Genomic DNA, 15,762 nt, shown 5'->3' on the forward strand with positions numbered 1-15,762 from the left:
GGGTAGTAATAATAACTATGCTTCAACTAATCCGCGCCGTTCGATTAGACCTCATTACGTGCGCTTGTTTGTCTTAATGTACATACACAACATACAACATTTGCAGTCACAGGTATAAGTATGCAGACACTTAACGCAAACATAGGCACAAGCAAAGATTGGCCGAGTTGTATTCCTCGGAAAACGTCTTCGAAAGTAATGCAGATGTCTCCGGCTCTGTAGAGCGAGGCCCAAACAAGGTTTTCACTTATACTTACATTTCATGTGCTAATTTAATTATATTTTCCTCTCGAATGAAGCAGCTCGATAGATGGTAGATCCTGGAACTGCCACCGAATGAAAGTTAAGAGGTCATTACTAGTGTCAAGTGCATAAAGCTTCCCAAGTAACCTTAGTAACTGCATTGTGAGTTGTTTTAGTATGCCTCGTTAGCCCTATGGATCGGGGGTATGGAATATACCTACCATCTATAGTACAGGCTAACTAAGTAACAGGGGCATAGGCTTTGTAATAGTGTTATACCGTTTAGGCTACAGTAGTCCTACCCTATGTTATTGAAATTTTCAATGTGGGATGATGGTTTACGGTAATTTCGTGATGCTAAGACTAGAGTAGAAATGTTCTTTTAAAGGCCAATGGTAGTACTACCAACACCTAAGACTGACTATTAAGAGTTGCCTTGTTTACAAGTTACATATAAGTTACAGCAGAAGGATATTGTAACTTTTTGTAAGTGTAAGTATTGCGGTCACACTAATTAGCATCAACTCACGACAACTCACGACAACTCAAGACAACTCAAGACAACAGGTTTGAAATAACATCAAATACCATCAAATACAATTGATGTTATCAGAGTATATCTGGAAACACGTTTAAAACTGACTGGAACCAGCGTGCATACAGATCTTTCACGGGAAAAAATGTTTTTGTCGTAAAAATCGCCAACTTTTTCCTAATCAAATTATTTAATGTTTTAAAATAATGAATACTTCTTATTATTTGATATTACTACCGTAAACTTTAAGTAGCGGTGAATTTCATTCCACCTTTTTACTAAAAGTTCAAGTTCCTGATGTGTACCGTCGTAGAGCAATAGAATGTCATCTCTATAGCGGAGCCATTTTAAGATTTTATTATCTGTCGGTAAAATCTGGTTTTCAAGTCTATGCATGACGATATCGCAGATTTCCGGAGAGGCTTGGCTACCCATGGCACAACCGATCTTTTTAGATAGAATTGGTTATTGAACTCGAAACAGTTTCTTGTTAAGATGAGTTCAATTAGTTTGCGCATGGATATGGAAGATATTTTATTTATTCCATATTCGCTTTGTTCCGTCTTTTCATAGACTTCTTGACATATATGTAATGCCTCCTCTTGGGGAGTATTGGTATACATGGCGACGACATTGAGTGTAGCAAGTACTGCCGTTTTTGGTAACGGGGTGGCTTCCAAAATTTGCAGAATGTGATTTGTGTCTTTCACATAAGTGCTTTGTTTTATTACAATAGGAAGCAAGAAATAGTCCACAAATTCCGATATTTTTTCGGTCGGTGATCCGTTTCCACTTATTATCGGTCTACCGGCAAATTTTGAGTTAGCCGGGTGCTTTATGAATTTTTGGTAGCACATATATGACCGGTGTGCGGATTTTGTGGCTATATGGTGACAAGTACTCGAAGGTGCTTTTATCGATCTCTTTTGCAGAGAACATATCAATTAGTGTTTCCTGGACTAAACTTTTAGTTTGAAACGTCATATCACTTTTTAACTTTTCGTAGTGGTGACTAGCTAATTGCCTTTCAATTTCTGCTTGATAGTCTGAGTGATTCATTAAAGCAATGCCTCTACCTTTATCGAAGGGTTTGACAATAATAGAGCGGTCGTTTTTAATTGCATTAAGTGCAAAACGTTCCGCCTTATGCGTGTTGCTATTGGCGTTTCAGATAGTAACACTTGCCATTTCGGTTTGTGTTGCTTCCAAGTAGTCCTCTAGGTTTTTACTAAAAGTCATGTTAGGTGACCATGTGGAGGGTAGACGGAATTTTGTAATCCCTTTTTGCATTTTATTCTGCATGATGAAGCGGATTCTCATTTTTCTTTTAAGGTCTTTTAATGACTTGAGAAGATCACCTCGTTTAGGTTTTACTGGAGTTGCTATGAACTTCAGACCTTTTCCCAACGCAATAAACTCTATATTGGACATGTTTCTGTCTGAAAAACAGTCATTAAAAGTAGTTAAGTAAAATTAGATGGCGCTCGTCGCCTTTTGCCAAGTTACCAGTGTGTGGGCACCATTCTCGATTGAAAAATTACACTTACCTGTAGTGTAATGGTTCGGTCCAATGTCATTGCGCAAGCGCAATGGCATCACGTCGTCCAATTCAACGTTAGAAAAAAGTTGGCGATATTTACGACAAAAACATTTTTTCCCGTGAAAGATCTGTATGCACGCTGGTTCCAGTCAGTTTTAAACGTGTTTCCAGATATACTCTGATAACATCAATTGTATTTGATGGTATTTGATGTTATTTTAAACCTGTTGTCTTGAGTTGTCTTGAGTTGTCGTGAGTTGTCGTGAGTTGACGCTAATTAGTGTGACCCAAGTATTGTAATTGTAAAGCCATAGTATTATGTGAGCAGCTGTCAGTTAATTGTTTTCTTGTCAAAATCTACGTGAATCATGAAGAAATATGATTAATGTTTGATTTTAAGGATACAAATTACAAAAGCTGCTGACTGGGGATCAAATGCCTAAAACAATTAACCAAATATTCCATGTCACATATGTAAACCAAAAACTTACACTAGATCTGATTGAAATGATGAATGCAACTTCAAATTCAAACACCAAATATTTGACAAAAGTTTACCTGGATGCCTCATCTTCTGCATTGAGGGGAATAGGGTGCTGCAACATAGGGATAGGAAGCAAACTCACCGAAAATACTAGATAGAGTGCATGGTACAATTATATTGTAACTTTGCAATACTAAGTAAGAGCATTTATAATTGTTCTTTCAAAGGAAAGCAGTAATTGAAACCTAATGTTGCATTATGACGTAGTTCAATCCTTGAACTGTGTGATTTGATTAATGGTTTAATTAGATTTTGTCAGAAATAAGTAGAATAATTCTAGGATGGGTCACTCTTTTACTAGCGTCTAGATTACAACTTTCAGATGAAAATCAGAACCAATGTTGAATTTCTTGCCAACCAAAAGAATTTTCCATTTGTCATTGAGCATCAGTAATATATGGCAAAGTCAATTTTTGGTTCCCAATACCTATCCAGCTACCTACAATATATCATGGAAGCTGATTAGCTATGGTGAGGAAATGGGTCTAGATTTGTACTTGTAAAGGTCCTGTTACTAAGCCAGTGAAATTTCCCTAAATTGTTGAAGACTGCTGTATAATTCCACTCGTAGTAAATAATGAAATATATCATGAAAGTTCTACAAATTACAAAATTAATGATTGTGTCTAGTACGTAGTACACTGCATATATGTACAAAACAGTTTGCTAATTTAGGGAACGTAAGAAGTTACCATATACCACCATACATACAGTAAATGTGTATACATGCCTAAGTGTGTGTCAGATGTTCGTCCAATGTAAATCATGTCAGGACTATTAAACCAGAAGGATCTGCAAACTAAGCAATTTACTTGTGGGCTTATATTAAATAACTTGTAAATTTTAAGTAACTAGTACTATGATAGGCCTAAACTAGACTCATGCTTTTAAACCTATGGCACTGACTAAGTATTAAAGATTGGCCTCATTCAATGAACCCATTAATGTTGTACCATGCAGTCTGGTCAATCAAGGTTCAGTTAAACTTGAAAGTGGAGAAAAAACATAGCTAACAGTTAAGTTAAATAAACATCAATAACTTGTTTCATGTTCATGAATAATGCTTTGTACCCTCACCAACAGTTACATGACATTAGTCAATCAAGTCATCAAGAATACCGGACCGATGGCGTAGAAGTCACCACCATCCACAATGGACAGTGATTTGGATGAGACCTTGACGAGGCCCTACACCTCCACCACATTTGGAATCAAATTGCGACAGTTTCAGAGTTTGATCGCAGAGCTGACACAGCAAGACAGTGAAGCTAGTGCAGAGCAGAGACGGCAAGCTATTAATGGTGATTATCATTCATTTTTGTTTGTTTCGTTTATTCCAGTATAAATTGCATAAAGTACAAATCATAAATAGGAAAATGGTGAGTATAATAAATAAAATGTTATGTGCGTTCATAAAACGTATAAAAAAAAATGTATAAAGGGCAAACTCTTGTCTGTTCTATTCACATGTTCCTGCAATCATTCCCGTCTGCTGTACCTGTTGTAGCCATGCCTTTTTGTAGCACAAGCTTAATGGCATTGAAGACAAGCCCCAAACTGTGTGCGGCCATCTGAAAAAGTTAACTTTCTGTTGCTTGCAAGTGACGTTTTGTTTGTCTCGCTACAAAATGCAGACAGTAATGATACGTGATACCTTGTTATCTTTAGCTGGACCTGAGATGTCCATCGCTGTATCGTTTGTACACTGCGCTGTGGGTATTGACCGCAGCTGTATGTACTGACTGTACACTAGTGTCTAATTACCGGCGGTAGCAAGCTGTGTGTTTATTTTCTGGGATCGATGGTGGTGTCTAACACTTCTGTTACACCTCATTCGAAGCTAGGTCAGATTACCTGCATTAGACGTTTCTTTTTGCGCGAGTCTTCACACCCTTTAAATCAACTTCATATGTTAAAATTATCGAATTTTTAAACAATCAAGTTTGCTCCATCTCTATGATTGAATAGCAAACTATCTACCGTCAAAACTTGAGACAAATAAGTAGACAGAATATACACACTTTACCAATTGCTGATACTTTATGCGGTCTGTTGCACGATCACACAGAATGAATGAAGCGTGGACCATGAACTTTACTGCTATAGTAATATCTAGAGATGTTAAATATGATTCAGAAAAGCCCTATGTTTAACTTTTCTTCACTTTTAGTGTCATGTTAACATCAAATGCAAAATTGTTAATATGTAGTAAAGGATCGAAACATTTTAAGTTGGTTTATAATTTACCAGGTAATTGTGCTGAGAAAATTCACATATTGTAAATTTAAGTTTATATACAAGCCACATTTCTGTGCAAATGTTTACCCTGTCACTTCCCAGTTGTATTTTGTTCACCCAGGATGTATCCATGGTGTGTAAGGTAATGTCATCCCTATCAAAAATTAGTGAATAAGGTGCACTGCCATTGCTGGGTTGGATAGCTAGGTCAAAGCACAGGTCTTATATTCATTAGGAGACCGTTTAGAACTCTTTTAATTTATTTTTTTAAACAATCTTCTTTGCTTTGTCACAAAATGGCCTTGTGAAATTAATCTGGTCAATTCTCAGTAAAAACTATATGCCAGTGAAACATGTAGTAAGTTTCACCTAATAACTAAGGATGTTTTTGGTCTGGGACTTTGGCATTTTTGAGGAAATGAAATGATAATAATTACTCCTTTTAATGCTGTACAGAACTATTGTCAAGTTGCTAGTACAACATTATCAAACTGCAATGAAAAGAGAAACAGTGAATCAGTGTACATTAAGCAGTCTGGAAATTTGTCAGATAATTAACAGCAAATCTATAGAACATTCACAATTTGCAGTAAATAAACACAAATAATGTAATATCACTTTATACTGTAGGTTTAATATACATAATGATATAAAGTTGCCATTATTAGAAATGATCACTATAGGTGTTACTGTTTACTCTTTCCATCCCTTGTCTCCCCTTTCATCCATCTCTTTTTGTTCACCATGCTCATTAACCTGTCTGTATTCTGTGCATGTTTTTGTCCCTTCTGTTACTGTTACTTGTCATTTAGCCTCTGAAGAAGATCTTGCAAGGATCGAAACGTCAGGCCAACTTACTTTTATACATTCTGTTACACAGGTTCTCTAGCGGATAAGCAGTTTGCTAACAGTTTTATTTTATTTTGAAACTCTTTAATACAATGACTGAAGGGGAGAGTTTGTACAATTCTGTTATATAGTATCATCTTCACAAGAATTTTCAATTATCTCTGCATGGGCCCCTGGTCCTGTCTTCTCTTTCTTGCATAGAAAATCTTCGATTTGATACATTCTGTGAAGCCATCCGGGCACTTTTCGGACCAGACATCAGAAGTACCGATCTTAAAGCTATATTCAGGAAAATAAGTACAAACCCTGATGCAGAAGTTGATTGGAGTGAGGTAAGATGTAGAGAGAGAGAAGAAACACAATTTGGCTGTAAACTGCATCATGTTGCAAACAATTATAGTGGACCTGGTTTGACAATTGATGGATATTTTGTGTGTGTGTTGAAAATGGCATCATGGTTAATATGCGTTTTGTATATATGTGCAAGTTTGAATATTACTTGTTACTTTTGTGGGGTGGGGGGAGGGGATGGATGGGGAGGCTGGATGTACAACTGGTAGGGTACAAACGTTTTCACCTTAGTTTTACAAAATGATGGATGAGGTATGATTCCCAAGTCAAACATGTTAATCCAATTAATGATGGTGTTTCGGGGAGGGGTTGGTAGTGTGGGGGGGGGGTGGATGGGTAGGCAGGATGTACAACTGGTAGGGTTCCAGCAGTTTTCTTCATCATTGTTCATCTTAGTTGTTCAAGATGAGGTATGAGTCCCAAGTCAAACATGTTAATCCATTGATGGTGATGATGATAGATAATACTAGATCTATGCACATGTTGCTCAGCTTCACAATAACATTTGCTTACATCTGTGTTTGTGTTTACACTTTTCTCGCAGATCTTTGGTTATTTTCAAACTGAAGATGAAGATCCCGAGCAAGTGGTAAATGAGGATATCAGTGTATTTACGGTTGCTAAGAAACAAAAAATCGGGGAGGCAGCAGGTATGACTCTTTGGTCCAACTTAACACCTTCAATCGTTGTTATTTCTATCTTTGAAAGATAAAAATTATTATTGATTTGAAGAAAAATTGAAGAATTTATCGATGATTTCCAATTATCTGTATTATTATCATTTGTTCTCACCAAATAAATGGTAGTGCCGGAACAGATTTGTAAAGAGGCTAGTAATTCAATATCTAGCTTTTTTGTTGTGTTTTTGTTTGGAATTGTACGAATATTAATCACATACGGTAACATCGTCAGAAATTAATACGCTGGTTCTGAGATGACAGAATTGTAGGTTTGCAGTCTAATCAGAACGGGCACCAGAATAATCTGGTAGGTCACACTACATCGGTTGTTTGGTTAATTATAGGTATTCATGGTTTAGAAATAAACCATTAGTCAGTGTTTTTTCATCGTAAAGCAACGGAAACCAGAACAATCTAGGGGGGTTATACTGCATCATGTGATTGTTTCATACTAATTTATGGTTAGAAATATACCATTAGTCAGTTTTTCTGCAACAGCTCCGTTCTGGACACCAGAATAATCTAGTGGGTCACACTACATCGATTGTTTGGTTAATATGTGTCCATGGTTAAGAAATAAACCAGAAGTCAGCTTTTTCTTCATCATGAGCATGAGGACTTCTTACGAGCAGACAAATGTTACTGTTTATTTGTACTGGCAGACCTTCTGTGGCTATGCCACTTCTATCATGGTAATGGAGGCGTGTGTCAGATATGATATGTTGTTGTTTGTTGTTTACACAGGAGACAAGAAGAGAAGAGATGTAGTCTATGCTCTGATGAGTTCACCTCAGATTGACATCTATGTCTCTGCCTCACAGAAGGGTGCCGTCGCTGTTTGGAATAGCAAGGTCAGTCATATTAAGAGTTCAGAAATTAGAGAGTTCTCCTGTAAAGTTTGTACATTTATATGATGGATCTCAGCTCATGAAACAGCTTGAACTGTATTTTTAGATGAGCAATTCCTGATCAGTGCAATGGCAGCAAAAGATACATAATCTGACTACTGGAAAATGAACTTGGAAACACCAATGTTTAGTTCTCATTAATGCCAAAAAAAAAAAATTATGCTTTGCTTTTTCTTTGTTTCACTTCTTCAACAGTCTTTGAAATTGGTGTCTTGTTGTGACTTAAATGTAAGTACCAGTTTTCTATTAATTCATGAAATATTATGATGGCCTGTCTGTAATTTTATTTTCTTATATTTGGCAAATTCTCACTCATTTCGGATTATGATGGAATATTGAATACTGCAGTATTATCTGTTCTCTGTCTCCTCAGCTTATGTTGTAAATGTTCTGTTCGTTATATTATTATCTTTATGATACATGTAGTAACTATCATATGCATATATATATTTATTTCTCGTATTTTATGAAGGATGATATTCATATGGTTGTAAAATGGTACTTCATCTCCCTTGTACTCCATAATATCATCTTCATTACTGTTGAGTATTATTGCATATTTCAGCATGTCTTGGTGCTTTTAATCATGAAATTTAGTTGCCACAAACACTTCAGTCCAAGTATATTAACCATTGCAAAGCTGTGTCATTAATAACACTCCATCCTTCCCCCCCTTTGCCTGCTTTTCTTGCTCTCCGGGGACTTCTATTCCACAAGTTTTCTTCTTAAGTATTCCTAGTAGTCTCCTCAATCATTCAATTAATGTTCCTCTGTATGTTCTACTCTTTGGGATTTAATACCAACTCTCATATTATTTAATGTCAGTATTAATGTTCTTGCTACTATGTTTTAACATTATCTCTCTCTTTAATGCTCTCTTAGTAATGCTCTCTTGATTGATAGATTGGTTTTAATAAAATCATATGAATCTAAAATATATCTATATGATTATAACAACTGATTCCATTTGAAGGAAACAACATGGACCACTGGTGTGGACTACTTGCCAACATTGAGACGGTTAGCCATAACGTCAGAGAGAAGCCTCTGCATATGGGATTACCGTGCAAAAGGGAAAAATCAGGTATTATTATTATTATGATTTGGAATCACGAACCTCCTGGGGTATACCCCCCCCCCCTCACACACACACACATACACCCTACCAAACATCCATTAATGTTTATCATTATTTATAGAATGATCACAAAATACAATGCAATTTGACCTATTATGGAGTTTACACATATTAAGACAACTTGTAGCAAATGTGTTATAGATGTGTTATACATGCCAGTACCTCCTGTTTGAGGAGCTTCTTTTGTTGTTCCATTATCTTTGTGTAGCGGAATAAATCCCATCACTTGCACATGATTGAATCTCCCAGCACCATTGTGTCATAGTGCTTACAGGTATTGTTGGGTATATATAAGACCTATAAACACATAACAAAACGTTTAACAATAAATCTAGAGTAATGAAGATACTTCTTGTGTTGTATTGCAGAGCATTTTTTGCATCAAACCGTTAGACAATTCAGTCCTGTGTATGACTCAGGTACCTTACAGCAAGAGCCTTCACGAGGACTGTATCATATATGGTGATGACCAAGGATATGTTAATCTGGTTACCATTGCCGCGAAAGATCTCAACACCAAACACGCATCGATTGACAGGAAGAGTGGGAATCTAATACTAGAACCTTCCACCCTCACCCAGTGAGCCCACAATTTACTATGTTTTTTCTTTTCTTCTGTTTATACATATTTCTCTGGCTAGCAAAGATGGTTGAGCATAAATAAGCTTGTTAGTGTCTTGCATAAATCTTACAACAGAGACCTAACATCTTGAGAAAGCTATTTAATATTCAAAGAAAACATCACCAATTATTTCGAGATCAGTAGACCTACTACGCTTTCATTAGCAACGATGAATAGCCTGTCCTTCTTTGCATATAAGAATCTGGGCTGAAGCTGTCATTTCCATATACTGTTTACACCACAATGTTGCACCAGAAATTGAAGTGAATCTGGTAGGAAAGAAGCTATGGTTATAGAATACAACCAGCTGATTTGAGTTAAAGCAACACCCAGGGCTTTGCTTAGCTGTAAGAATACTATTAGGAACCAGATACAGTGGAACATAAAAGAGAAGAACAAAAGAAGAACATATTATATTTGATAGAAGAGTCTCTAAAAGAGTAATAAACAAAGGAGGTGCAAACTGAACTTTGCCAACTATTTGCCTTGAACTTGAAACCAACTATTTGCCTGTGCCATTTGTTATAGTATGGCCAGCAAATTAATAGAGAGAAAAATATGAGCCAATTTCTGAAATTTGTGTAACCCATAAGTGTAACCCATAAAATGGAAATAGTGTTGTTTATTGATTTTATATCTAACTAAAGGAAATTAAAAAAAAAAAAAGACATATGAAATTTGGCTCAAGCCCTGAATATTGCTTTAAAGTGATACAGTATATTGGCCAATATTTTTACTTGTCCCCACTCCTCTCCTCTCCTCACCTCACCTCACCTCACCTCCCCTCCCCTCCTCTCCTCTTCTTGTCTTCCCTCCCCTTATCCTATTGTTTTCCTCACTTCTATCCTCCCTCACCTTCCCTCATCCCAGTTTTCTCATTCCCTATTCCTACCCTACTTGTGCTCCACTAAGTCTCCTCCCCTCCTAATACTTCAAGAATGATGATCACCCAAAGTTACAAAACCAAATTGCATGTGGAGACAAAAACTTGCATTTAAGCATATCTCAATATTTCTTTTCATTCAGTGAAATTCACAAAAGAAAAATCCATGATGACTGGGTTTTGAAGGTAAGTAGAAGAAAATGTGCCAAACTGAATATTCTCTCATTTTTATTTCTGTCAATATTCTATTAACATAAACCATATTGTTTCAAGGAAACTTTGTTATGGGTAAAATGATTTAACCTAGTATGGATTTAACCAAAGGAAGTGATGGATTTGTGATTGTTTTTTAACCATAGCAGCTCTCTGCCCTGTTGTGCATTCATTCAACCAACTTAAGTTTGTACATATTGTAGCACATACAATAAATCTATACCATGTTTAGGTCAAAGTATCACTGGTACGTACAGCTTCTGCGAACACTATGTAATTTGTAAACTAATTTTCTTCGATCGAAGAGTGGCTCTCAGTGAGGTCAGACATCACTCTATGGTGTAATCGTTCAGTAGTCACTTTTTGACCAAACGACAAGTTTGTATTTTACATAACCCAGCAAAACTGCAAAGGTTCTTAAAACACACTGACCTTGATCTGTACTGCACAATGTGTCTACAACATGATGTAATACTGCTATGAGTTGTCATTTATTTTGTGTACATCAGTATTACAGATTATAAAACTCCTTTTCCTATTTCTTCCTTCAGGTGAAGTACCTTCCTGATCTGGAGTGTTTTGCATCTTGTTCTGCTAGCTCTACGAGCTCTTTCATATTAGAGACAATTGATCGACTGAAAGATAACCAGTGAGCTTGCTTTTATTTTAAATTCAAATAGTTAACACAGGGATATGATTGGAGGGAGGCACAATGGTATAGTTGATGTTTTGTGCAAAAGTAAGTGGGCCTGAAGTTTTGATCCTAGCCGGATCTTCTTCAGAGTCTGAATGACTAATGGCCATGCAGCCTCTGAAGAAGATTCTGCTACAGTAGGATCGAAATGTCACGCCCACTTTAACACATTCTCTTACACAGGCTCCTTAGTGGATAAGTTGTTTGCTAACAGTTTTTGTTTTATTTTAGTTAATGTTTTTGTTAGTGCTGTTTGACCTCCCATAGACATCAGTGACAGAAAAGTGCAAGAAACAGTAAAATCAACACCAATAAATTACAAAGAAACAACTGGATAGCAAAAAATAATCTATGTAAGAGAAAAAAAGTTGTTTACCAATACACAAATAGGAGAGAATTTAGCAAAAATGGGGAAAAAAAGGAGAAAAATGATGAGGAAAATGATGAGAAGGAAAAAAATCTCATTTGATGAAGCTGTCAGCCTCAACATACGTGTAGAAACTTAAAAATGTTGAAGAGATTAATTTAAACTATTATAAGCAGCTGTTTGTGTTTCATTACTAAACTTTAATACATAGGTGTTTCCCATTTCCCAGCAATAGAATTCAAATTCCCAGTTAAATTTTCCCCACGGTATATTTTTTATCTAAGCTGAAAAAGTCTAATTAGCTGATAGTTATTTTGAACAGTGATGGCATTAACAACAGACTTTGTCCAGGTTAGGTCTGGCTTCATTTAACATAGCAACCCTTGAGAAAGTGTTGGAAATTCTCTTAAAAGGGTAACATACCTTCTCTCAACTTTAAGCATTGCAGCAAACTTAAAATATATACGATCTTTTTCAACGTCACATAGCAGTAAACTAGCTATTTCTCTATTTCTTTCGAAGGAACATAAGACCAGTTGCAATTCCCAGAGGTGTAAATGCTTTTGCATTTTGCTCCAGAGCAAATGTGATTGCGACCGGAGGAAACGACAAAATGGTTCGCATTTGGCACCCTCACATCTTTACCAGACCAACAGGGAAGCTGATTGGTCATTTGTTTACCATCATAGATATAGCTGTTAATGAGAAGGATCAACATGTGATTAGCTTGTCAACTGCAAGGGTAAGTCTGCGAAATGTATCATTTCAGCATTAAAAAAGTAATATCATTGCACATAAGGTCATGTGATAATTGTGAATATTGAACAACCGATATCAAAGCAAAGCTTTAAGGCATCATGTCAAAAGTTGGATACCCATGAACGGGCTGCAAAATCATTGGCTGCGTACGTTGTTATAATTATGCTCTGCATTTCACGCAATAGGCACTGCTTGTCTGCAGAGAGAGTCTCTTATATTGATTCAGCTTTGATGCAGGCAATTATTTTGGAGCCATTTGTGGCAGCTTTTCCTTTTTGAAGTGGTTCCTTTTAAGGTGATAGATTAGTATACAACTTTTTAGAAGGGTGCAAAATGTTGTTAATTTCCTGTTCTGCTTTAAGTACAGCTGTATAACCATAATTGTTACAGGGTAAACTTACTGTTAGCCCTGTCAAGTTATGTCAAGTTCCTGCGATGGTTTAATAGTTTCCCACAGGTATTACAAATTGATCATGTTGTGTGAGGTGGAGCCATTCATTTGTTTTTTCATTTAGTAGTATTTAATGTACTTTGAATTATTGAAGCACTCTGGCAGTTATCTTCTGTCTTTTTCCACAGGTATTTAGAATTTGGGATATTCATACTCTGACCAGTCTCCAAGTATTCGCTGACAATGAAGAACGGCCAGGCGAGAAAAGAATACACCACATCTTATTTGACGAAAAACATGAGAGGCTCATAGCAGGTAATGATATTGCCAGTACTATTAGTAAGTTGCAACGTTCAGGTCATGCCAAGAAATCATGTGTTACTGATGAAACATGCAACTTTAATGTCAGGTTGGTTACAGCAATACCCCCAGTTGTTAAATTGGGATCTGAAGATACTTGCTTAGAATATAATTACCTTAGAATATATGTTAAACCAAACAAGAAATTTCAAAATTTAACTTGCAAAGTAGTAAATGATGATATCACTTCAAAAATACTCACTAGCCTGCTGGCATGTATGTGTATACACTTACATCTAGCCAATTATTCAATTAAAGATACCCCTTTTAAAGGTTTGCCAAGTGAAAAGAAACAAGTTTTACAAAACAAAAGCTAAGGTTTTCCGAACATACTTATTGATAATGTGAGAATATTCTTGCCATGTTGCATAAATGTCAAGCTATAGTCTTTCTCTTCCCATGCATACAATAATTCAGATGAAAAATTCATTTGTTATAGATTTAATTAGCCTAAACTTTGTTGCTATTTTTTGTAGCCACATTTTACTATAAAGACGTACACTGACTAACACATCTTATTCTCTTCAGTTACATAACCCTGATTGTATCTGCTTTGGTGAAATTTTACATTAGTTGGCATTAACTGGCATTAATCAACATTCATATTCCATTATAAATGTAATAAGTTCTTTGACAATTATATAAAGAGCTATGTACACACAGCTGAAGATTATGAATCTACTCATCATCTATTCTGACACAGCCTCGAGTGTCCTGGATGCTTGGCCGCTTACACGGACCATTCAGGATAACATGCAAGTACCACACACCCACGACCGACCTGTTTGCCAGGTTCTATACAACACTGAACTCAACCAGGTCATTACAGTTTGTACGGAATCTGTTATAAAGGTAAGATTTGATTTGCAGCAAATTCTGATTTTCAGTGCATGTAAATCTGAATGAATTTGCAGAAATCCAGTTTACACACCCTGAAATATGCTTTTTTATATAAATTTAAACCTGCTTTAGCTTATCAGTATCACAGTGGATGTCAGATGTATTGAGAACGTTTGTTAGTCTACTAAAACCTTTAAATTAGTTCGATACTAAGCCTAGTTCTGCAACCTTTGATAGTAGGTCCAATGTTGTTTGCATATAAGAACCTGGGTAGAAACTATTATGGTATGTAATATGCTCATGATAAATTTGTTCCCACATGTGGTTTTGTTCTGGTAATAATTCTGTACGAATGAGTAGCTTTCTGTCTGTAATTTTTACTTCATTTGCTTGAAATGTACTTTCCATTCATTAACAGGTGTGGGAAATGGAGACAGGGAAGCTTGTTTACATGATAAAAGACTCGCATGGTGCTAATGTGGAAGTAACAGCAATAGCCGTGGATGAGACTGGTTATAGACTTGCATCAGGGGCAGTAGATGGTAAGAAACCATCCTCCTTCTTTAAATCTTCTATTCGTTTTATTGATATGTAAAAGTATTAGTGGGCCTGACGTGTCGATCCTAGCAGGATCTTCTTCAGAGGCTGAATGTAGTGCCTGATATTCTGATTACTAGGCTGAATGACACTTGTCATTCAGCCTCTGAAGAAGATCCTGCTATGATCGAATCGTCATACCCACTTTTTTTTCACATTCTCTAACACAGGCTCTTTAGTGGATAAGCAGTTTGCTAACAGTTTTTTATACTTTTATTTTAGTTTTATTGATGGAATAGCTCTAAACAGGGCCACATGTGTGTGATTCAACCAATGAAATGTAAAATTTTATGCTCATACCTTTGTCACATTGTGTGAGATGCTTATCTGGGAATCAGTTCTCGAGTCAGATGAGTGGGGACCCAGCTCTGTGTATGACCACATCAACTCCGTTTTATCATGATGTTCCGCTTCTCTAGAATTGTAATTTTATGTGAATCAGTACTATTCACACAAAATCAGATGTTTAGATATGAATGAGATCAAATAAATGCAGATATCATGTACATAAATGTATATGTGTTTGTTTTAACATGTCTATGTCACATTATATGTCTAATGGTTTGGATAAACTAGAATTATTTGAAATTCTGAGTTTGTACAAGATTTCTTTTTCTGTTTGCAAGGATCAATCAAAGTGTGGGACTTTGGAAGCGGTCAGGAGATCAGAAGTTGGTACGAATCACACTCAGCCAAAGATGACGAGCTCAGTATTACCAGTCTTGTTTACTGCAGAGTCGATGATCGTAGATGCATTGCAGTCTGTGGATGGAATAATAAACTAAGGCTCATAGAGGTATTTCAAACATTATTGCTCACTTACACTAATTTTCCATTTTACAATAAAGGGGGATGTTTAGTAGATACAAGCCCTCAATGTGTTGTGTGTTATTTTTGAAATACGTGGTTGTGAGATTTAATCTCTTTGCCATTGCACCTTATCAAAACAAAGGTATGGTCAAGAAGCAATAGTATGAAATTAAAGTTGACAGTTAATCCTATACTTCAAA

At 36.2% G+C, this 15,762-nt stretch overlaps 1 protein-coding gene across 5 annotated transcripts in view; it reads left to right on the forward strand.

The window, feature by feature from the left end:
• The first annotated feature begins 1 nt into the window (after position 1).
• Positions 2–15,762, forward strand: part of LOC139971690 (WD repeat-containing protein 64-like) — a 36,096-nt gene continuing 20,335 nt past the window's right edge. Inside the window, exons 1-15 of one of the 5 annotated variants that reach the window (XM_071978382.1) lie at positions 2–350; positions 3,946–4,163; positions 6,151–6,281; positions 6,845–6,950; positions 7,725–7,831; positions 8,084–8,116; positions 8,862–8,972; positions 9,395–9,606; positions 10,675–10,717; positions 11,296–11,393; positions 12,328–12,547; positions 13,144–13,270; positions 14,019–14,167; positions 14,574–14,697; positions 15,379–15,548. In XM_071978382.1, coding sequence (XP_071834483.1) covers positions 4,016–4,163; positions 6,151–6,281; positions 6,845–6,950; positions 7,725–7,831; positions 8,084–8,116; positions 8,862–8,972; positions 9,395–9,606; positions 10,675–10,717; positions 11,296–11,393; positions 12,328–12,547; positions 13,144–13,270; positions 14,019–14,167; positions 14,574–14,697; positions 15,379–15,548 — 1,779 coding nt within the window. In that variant the 5' untranslated portion in view covers positions 2–350; positions 3,946–4,015. The other 4 variants (XM_071978380.1, XM_071978381.1, XM_071978384.1 and 1 more) reach the window with 4 other exon arrangements.

The sequence above is a fragment of the Apostichopus japonicus genome, chromosome 8 (assembly GCF_037975245.1).
Source record: "Apostichopus japonicus isolate 1M-3 chromosome 8, ASM3797524v1, whole genome shotgun sequence".
Classification (NCBI taxonomy): Eukaryota; Metazoa; Echinodermata; class Holothuroidea; order Aspidochirotida; family Stichopodidae; genus Apostichopus; species Apostichopus japonicus.